Source organism: Zingiber officinale, chromosome 2A (assembly GCF_018446385.1).
Source record: "Zingiber officinale cultivar Zhangliang chromosome 2A, Zo_v1.1, whole genome shotgun sequence".
Lineage (NCBI taxonomy): Eukaryota > Viridiplantae > Streptophyta > Magnoliopsida > Zingiberales > Zingiberaceae > Zingiber > Zingiber officinale.
In genome coordinates this window covers 104,447,165-104,455,705 of record NC_055988.1, presented here as the reverse complement: position 1 = coordinate 104,455,705, position 8,541 = coordinate 104,447,165, and the positions used below count along the sequence as shown (strand labels likewise).

At 36.6% G+C, this 8,541-nt stretch overlaps 1 protein-coding gene across 1 annotated transcript; it reads right to left on the bottom strand.

Annotated features, from left to right (window-relative positions):
• Positions 1 to 225: 225 nt before the first annotated feature.
• LOC122041818 (WD repeat-containing protein 26 homolog) lies at positions 226 to 7,858 on the bottom strand. The gene is made up of 5 exons (XM_042601643.1): positions 7,550 to 7,858; positions 5,956 to 6,853; positions 4,758 to 4,859; positions 811 to 1,440; positions 226 to 574 (listed from the first exon to the last, which is right to left on the bottom strand). The coding sequence occupies exons 2-5, from the start codon at positions 6,748 to 6,750 to the stop codon at positions 356 to 358; spliced, it is 1,746 nt and encodes a 581-aa protein (XP_042457577.1). The 5' UTR covers positions 6,751 to 6,853; positions 7,550 to 7,858; the 3' UTR covers positions 226 to 355.
• Positions 7,859 to 8,541: the final 683 nt, after the last annotated feature.

Here is an 8,541-nt window from a genome sequence, read left to right as displayed (position 1 = left end):
ATAAAAATGAATATAATAAAAAAGAATGGAAACAAGATATATAATTTGAATCAAATCCGACCATTGACATTCCTAAGGTGAGCCTTTCAATCCAAGCGATGGATAGCACTAGCACTAGAAGAATTAAAGTTGGTTCTATCATCATTCTAAAAGATTCTTATTGCCTAAAAAACGATGAATAGCAGTAGCAAAATACCAAGACAACAATTTTAAGGGATGACGGGATTGTTTAAAGCGCATGGTTTCATTGCAATTTAGTTTGTTTGTGTAGATGACTAGATTGTTTTAAAGAATTTACAGACAAATCAGTAGACTGATGAAGGATGTCAGTGAACTGGCTTTACCATAGCCACTGTCATTTACTATTGCCATTGCAGTGGGCAACTCCATTGCTGTGGGTCTCATAGCACTTCAGGTTGTCCTTGCTGAGTCCCCATATGCGAATTGTGTAGTCGTCGCTTGCAGACGCTAGCATGTGGGGGTTCGTCGGATTCCAGCTGACACAGTTGACAGCACTGGAGTGCCCGGGGAGCACCTCAACAAGATTTCCACTATTTCGGTGCCATATGTATACCTGATCTCCAGATAACCCATCGTGCAACATTAAAAGCCATCATAATCATATAAAGCTAATTTTTAACAGTGTAACTATGTAAAATAAAACTTCTTCCTAGAATGTCCTAAATTACTTTGCTTTGCCATTACTCATCTTTAAATGTTGATATGTTTGTGTCACATAATCTAGCAACTATAATATGTGGCATTAGCATAATCAAAAACCAGAAAAGTTCCCATATTGAATCAAAGTACCTGAGAATCCTCGCTTCCACTAGCAATAAAAGCTTGTTCGATGCCTCCAAAACAGGATCGAATTAAGAATCTGCTACGCTTGTGGCCTTTGTATCTCTTTACAAGTCTGGGATCATCTTTTATGCTCCATAAATGAATCTCCTGGTTTGTCAAATTTACAAGTAAAAAATTATTATCATGTGATAGAGTAAATGAAGTAATAGTCTGTTCCTCTTGTATCAGTTTATCCGTCTTTGTCTCCCTATCTAGCAACATAATCACATTTTCTTTATACATGCTTATGATCCTCTGGTGATCTTTCGTAATGGCCATATCTGAGGCCATGCTTTTTAGCCGCCCTTTCCAAGACTCAATTTCAGTACCTTCCAAATCCCAGATGCAGATACTCCTATCGGTGACACCAGAGAATAATTGTTTTCCATCTGGGAACCAACCACAAGAAATCAGTGAAAAGGCAGCTTTTTCATAAACGTTTAGGCATGTTCCGGTTGATGCATCCCAGCGTCTTACAACTTCCTCTGTTCCACATGTGAGAAGCTGGCAGTCATCCGGACTCCAGGCAACCATTGAAACAGGCTTTCGATGGCCAATCAGTTTGTGCTTTAATGACAATCGTCCATCCTCATGAACCTGAACAAAAGTGGAATACAAATTTTACATCATAAAAATGAAAGCTAGCTTCCCTTTTGAAAGATCATTAAGTTGATAAAGCTTTTTAATATAAAAAAACAAATTACTATAAAAAAACTGCTTTTTCTTTTTCTTTTTTTTTCATTTAAAGAAAACCTTCAATGCTGGCTTAACCTCCAATTAATTAGCAAGGGGTTAACTTGCTACAATGGATATCATTGCACTAATACATTAACTTTGAGACCTGAACAAAGTTCCCAGAATGAAGTTCAGCAAAAACATACGTTTGACTAAAAACTGAAAACTGAAATCTAACTTCCTTTTTTAAAGCAGCACCTTTCATTAAGTTGATAATCTTTTACAGAAAAAAAAAATCAGCATATTACCACAAAAGAATTTTTTTTTCTATTTATAAAAAGGCCCTCTCTTGGCTTAAACTCCAATGGGTTAGAAAACAGTTAACAAGGTGCAATGCATATCATTTTTAAGCACAGGGATTGACTTGCAAAACCAAATGGTCGGATAAAGTTCTGAAAAATCATATATGTCACTTAAGATTATTAAACATGAGTCCAAACCTTAACAAATTCAATATATAAAATTCTCAGAAACTGGAGAATAAATTTTTCCTGGTACACATGTTTCCCATCTCATATTTTAGTTTAATAGGGTTATTAGGCATAGTAGGTTTAGACCTTCAATAGTCTTCTAATTATTAGTTCTATATATTCAGGAAGATGGTTATCTCACATTGAATACAATACAACATGATGTTCTGGTACCCCTTTATGATTAGGGTTCTCAAAAAAGTATTCTCCAAGGGGCAGGTTGCTGCCTCCCACTTGCAATCTCACCTACATCTAAGAAAGCCACCATTGTTGCCACAGCACGTGTACAAGTACTAACATCAATAGTGGGTAGCCATTGGTCCTTGTTTTCAACACATCAACGCAAACTATCTCCTCAATAGGTTATATGGTGGCTTTCTCTAGCCCACATTGTGAGACATCACTGCAAACCCATCCCGAACCGCGAGACATCATTGGGTGTTTGTCAGACATTGCAAGATCTTATGCAGAAGCAGCAAAAGACTTAGTGCATCATCCCTTCTAGCTTACTCATATGATAACACACACCCGAGTTGCTCTCGAGGACTAACGGCTGCCGCCACCAAGAGGTCAACGTCCTAAGAGATCCCTCACACAGACATACCAAATAAAGATGTCAAATGAGCTATTTGGGTTGGTTATGGCCCATGCCTGGAATGACAAAGTTGGATTTTTATTAACTGGCCATCATAAAATTATATTAAAAAAAAATATTTATTAATTTTAAATTATTGATACTGTTACTGATATTAAACAATTACTAATGATTAACATAAATCTATACCAGTACAGATTACAGAGATTAGAACATATGAAATTCTTGTCTACATGCTTGAATGAGTAGATCATAGCCAACAGCAATGTTCTCAGCAATTACATAACACTAGGTTTCAAGGGTTAAAAAAAGAAAGAAGAGATAGGATTAGTAATAAAAGAGTAGAGAAGAGAATAAGAAATTAGTATGAGTGAACTTAAATGAATTATTTTCAAAAGAATTTTATTTTTTTAATCATTTTATTAATAGAAAAACTAAAATAGCCTTAGAATTTATTTATTTCATTAAAAATAGTGGAGCATTTTTGATATTTGAGGTGTAAAGTACATAAGGTCCGTGCCTAGGTTGTGCCTGGCTCTTGGGAGGTAGTCAGAGTCCATTGCCGCCTCTACACTGATTTTGCTCCCTTTCCTCGTATCTAGTAAAAGACTTTTAACTATCGTGCTCTCAATTTGCTACTTCGAGCAAAAGGTTGATTTGATTGTCCATCTCCAATGAAGAGCTCAATAGATGAAAAAAAAAACCTCAGTTTATCCATCTTCCTCCAAGATGTCGAAGTTCTTTCCTCTATCTTTTTTTTTTGGATAAGTAAAAATATATTATATCCAAGAAAAAGGTACCACCAGGATTGAACAAGCCCAATCAAGTTCATACACCAACATAACTGATGGCAAGCCATCATGCAACAACATCAACCATCCCACGTAGCTAGTAGACCCTCCCCTCAACCAGTATGTGATGAAGTCCCAAAAGCCTCCAAGGTCAATCAACCCAGCTTGTAAAGTAAGACCATCAACAACCCCCCAAGGGGGAGAGCAGCCCGCTCCTTGGTAGCCCGGATCCTCTGGGATATGTCCACAGCCTGGCCCAAGCAAATCCAGCAATGGAGATGTCTTGGAGTCCAGCATCAGCCCAAGATCAGGGTAGAACAGAGAACTCATACCCAGAACAGGCAGCCCGCTCCATTTTGTGACAGCCCAGAGCAACCCACTCGAAAGATATGCTCCTGAGATCACTCTTCATTCTCATTTCACTTCATCCTTTTCCTCTCTCATTGATGTTCTGATATGAGCTCAAAGACATCATTAATTGTATGCTGATCTAAGATCGAATTGTTAGTAACTATATTAACTAATTAAGTTTTGTTTCGCCCAAGTATAAGTGATGTGTTATTATCTCAACGCGTTTGAATGCAATTCAGTATTCTTTTTCACCAAAGTTAACACCATCAAAATATCATCAGGGAAACTTTTCCCTAATTTTGAATAGTGTTTGTGTGGTCACCTCAAGTTTATTGTAAGCCGCAACTGTTCATGATGCTTCATACTTCATTTAGATGGAGGTTTAAACAACAAGAAATAAACGAATAAAAAAGGAATAGAAAAACTACAATCAAAATGGATTCCCTCCTGATCAGTAAAAATTTCTACTAAGCAGGAAAGCAGCATATCAGACATGTTTAACATGAAATACGTGACCAACTGTAAAATTAGATTTCTATTCAGTCTGGGAGTGTAGCATATTGACACTGCAAACCTCACCCATAGTTCATCAAAAAAAACTGACTTCCACTATCAATCTGTCATGGAGCACGGATAGAGAATTGACATTCAAGGCAGTAGCAACAAAAGAAATGAAGGCACTGTCTCATACTAGTGCCTACTACTGCACATTGTCAAATATGACAACTTGCTTAGACATAATTTGTCAGGCGCAGGAGGCTTTGAACAATGAAGACATGTCCAATTGCTTGTAGTAAGAATGATTATAACAAAGGAAAGAACAAAGGTTATATGACAGATACAGAGAACCAATTCAATTTATGCTAGTCAAACATGAAGTGGAATAAGTGAGACTGTAATCAAACTGTTAATTACAAGGTAAAAGCCCACACAAGGTAGGAGTAAAACTGGTACACCAATATTAATAATTACCTCCCATATAATTGCCGACTTATCATTTGAAGCCGAAGCTAGATATTTTCCATTATTAGAGAACTGAACAAACCATACTTCATCCTGATGTTCTTGCAATACCTGATGCAAGTAGACAGTACATCTCAATTGTAAGATTCATTTAGTTTCCAAATGTAACATGGTTGTAATCAATTACAAAAAGTAAATTATGGTAGCATGTTAATGATAACAGAATGAAGATAAATACTTATGAGGATAGACTAGTAACAGCTAGATGTACTTGTATTTTAAGCACATATGGCAAGTTGTTTTTCATGGCTTCTTCTGTAATTCATTTTTCAATCTTACTTGGAGGTCTATTCTTGTACTCTTTTCAGATTTAACATCATAGCAAGTTAAGGAAGAAAAAATTCATTACCCATAATCTATGTTCTTTTCTCCTTCCCTTAAACCAGACAATCATATCCAAATAACAAACTGAAAAGAATGATATCTAAAGAGGCTTCATTTTCCTTTCTCAACGAGTATAAATAACTAAGCTTAAGAGAAATTACCTTTTCCAATTTTATTAAACAACTAGTAGGCTAAGTCAATAAAGTTCTAGAACAACTCTCCATGATTGATGAGTAGCTGTGGTGTCGAGTTGTAGATAAATCAAAACCATTAAATGTTATGTAATCAAAACCAACAACCAGCTACAAAATTCCTGGACTAATAACCATTACTTGAAGCACACCCAAACCTGCTTGTATTCATCATACATCCAATTGACAGTTGTCATAACTCATGAGGGCCTCCATATCAAACTGCTCGACTACAGGTATTACCCTATAAACATCATAAAAAATCATCTGCAGCTGGTTTACAAGTCCATAGTCATTCATCCAAGAATTCAATTTATCTAGTATCAAAGCAAAGTTCAAACCACTTAAGCATCATCCCATTTTAGTGAAGTTCATCATTCTACAGCACCAACTCTTGCATCTATGTTTTAATCATGTTCCATCGGAATTCATATTTCTAGTATATTCATTATGGTAGATCACTAAAAAGATGAAACATCTTGCCTTCTCTTATCACATGCCAACTCCGACCAGTTTGGTACTTTTATTCAACTACGTAACTCTGCATATAGCAACTTTTTGTTGTATTTAAATGAATATAAAAAGGAAAAGAGGCATAATTATATAACTCAAGGATAGATTGACTGCTAAACCTGAATGGTATGAGAAGGTAATAAATCCTTTCCACACTTGTGATCAGTATACAGTGAGAGAGAACTACTGAGAGGATTGTGGAAATAACATGATTCTTTCTGCAGATTCAGTGCCTGTTCAACCAAATTTTCTAATCTCCTCTCAGGTATCATCACTGTTGGAGGAAGCAACTTCTGCAACTCATCCAAAAATTTTAGTCTAGAATTTGAATTTTCTATTCCAAGGCTAGCAAACCCAAGTAAAACACGCTGTGAAGGAGAGACAACACAAGCAGCAAGTTCATGAACCCGCTTTTCATTGATGCCAAGTGGAGTAATCTCACTTCTCAATGTGTTCAATGCTTCCATGAACCTGTTCTTCTCCAAGAGTTCAAAGAACTTCTGCTCTAATATCAAGAAAGTAGCAGATTTCAGTGAATTTTCATTCAGAAGACTTATCCTATGCAATGTGATTACACTTTCGTCCCATTTTCCATCAAGCACTTGCTTCCTGAAAAGATTGACTGTTGGTGAATACAAAGGAATACCTGATTCCTCCTCTAGAATTTGTCCACTTTTTTCATAACCAAGTGAATGAAGGGCCTGAGTAATGATCCTAACAAACTCAACCCTTTTAATAACCCCTTTGCTACCGATCATATCTTCCTTCCCCTGGGATGGTAATGGTCTAGCCATTGTAGCTCCGGAACAACCAGTGAGCACTAAAAGAGATGAGGTGTTCCAGGGGCTCCTCAATTCTATGGAGGATGCTTTCACACGTTTTGCTGCCGGTTCATCATCCTCCAAACCTCCCATGAAATGCCAGAATTATCCCATATATCTCAGCAGCCAAACTATAGCTACGCACAGGACCAATGCAACACCTGCCCAAACTGGCAAATAGGTACTCAAAGGATTCCTGCATAAAGTAATTCCCAAAGGTTAGTAGCACTATTGCCTAAGATGAGTTGCAACTAGTCTAATCATACCTCGTGAGACAGATGGTCTAATCAGTAAACATCTAGAAAGCATCGGAGAGAGTGTAAGGAAGCAACAAAGTGATGAGGCAACAGAGACATCAAAGTTAACACTAACAAACAAGGAGCAAACAATGCATATCACATGATTGATTCATGTTCATCACGAGCTGCACCTTGGATAATGTAAGAAACAGGGCAAATAAACAGCATTTACAAAACTTACTAATGTACTTCTAACGTGACCATATTAGAAGCTCACAAGAACAAAAATGTCAGTGCAACACAATTAGAATAAACACAAATGGAGATAAAAGACAGTATCATTAATTAACTGGATGGCTTCATAACATCCTACTAGCAAGGATAGAATCATATACAGGATGCAACAGTTATTTTTCTAAGAAACATTTCAGCAAAAAAAAAGGTGAAGATCGAACATATTCACACTATCTATTCGATGACCAGCAACAACTACATCCGCTAAAAACATTTGCCTAAATGCTCACTCCAACGAGACACGCCATGATGAAGAACCGGACACATCAAAATCGAAAACCAAGAGCGAAATCACAAACGACTAGTCTAAGCAACAAAATCCTAAACCGCTAAGAAGAGACAGGCAGGCGAAAATGGACCTCCAGAGTTACCGAAGAGAACCCAGGGTTTGGCAGCCGATCGCCCTAAATCAATCACCAAGAAACTCAGATGCCCAGATTTCCCCAATTGTAAGCGACGGCAGCGCTGGCGGCCGGCCTTCTAGCTTCGGCCCCGAAGCCTCAAATCCGGCAGGGGAAATCCTAGCGGGGGATCTCAGCGTCGGAGGAGAGCCAATGGAGGATGGGTTGGATCATCGATGGAGCAGATGGGAGGACGAGGAACGGAGGAGACGAATCGGAGTTGGCTTGGCTTCGGGGGAAGGGAACCGACTCGAATAGCAGTGCGTGCCTTCTGGATCTCTATCTCCTCGATTTATTTAATATCCTAATTATTATTTTTTATTATTACTTTTAAATTTTGGACAAAAATTAAAATGGCGTTCCACATTTAACGTTAATTGGATACTCAAAATTATTATATCAAAATAGTTTATAATTTAATTAAAATTATTTAAACTCTATTAAAATATTTTTAATTTGACTAAAATCATTTTAAATTTTTTATAAAAGTAATTTAGTAGCTGTTAAAAAGAGCTGCTTAGATAGTTACTAAAAACTACGACTACAAGCAAATTTTCAAAGACAACTACTACAAAGTGGCCATTACAAAAATTTTCAAATGAGAGTGATCATATTAAAAAAACTTTAATTCAATATTTTGACATAATAGAACTCTATACATAGTGTTATTTTTTTAATGTCAGATTCTGTAGTTACGTTATTTTTTTAATGTCTAGTTACGTTATTTTTTTAATGTCAGATTCTGTAGTTACTACAAAGTAACTCTATACAGTATTTATGGCAGATTTTTTGGAGTTCCTTATTGTCGAGAGTTAGACTATTTTCTCTTTCTTTTTACTTTTAAAATTCCCATTTGATTTATTTTAATTGTCTATATTGTAAAGACGGAAAAAGAGGTGCCGCCTTCTGATTTGACCGTCACATACTTCCTGATTTATTTTAATGATCTC

Excerpts from the sequence above, each read along its gene's own strand:
- LOC122041818 (XM_042601643.1), bottom strand. The coding sequence starts at position 6,750 with ATGGGAGGTTTGGAGGATGATGAACCGGCAGCAAAACGTGTGAAAGCA. Across the intron at positions 1,441-4,757 it reads AGTCGGCAATTATATGGGAG|GTTCATGAGGATGGACGATT; the intron begins GTAATTATTAAT and ends ACTTTTGTTCAG. Across the intron at positions 575-810 it reads GTGGAAGCGAGGATTCTCAG|GTATACATATGGCACCGAAA; the intron begins GTACTTTGATTC and ends TCTGGAGATCAG.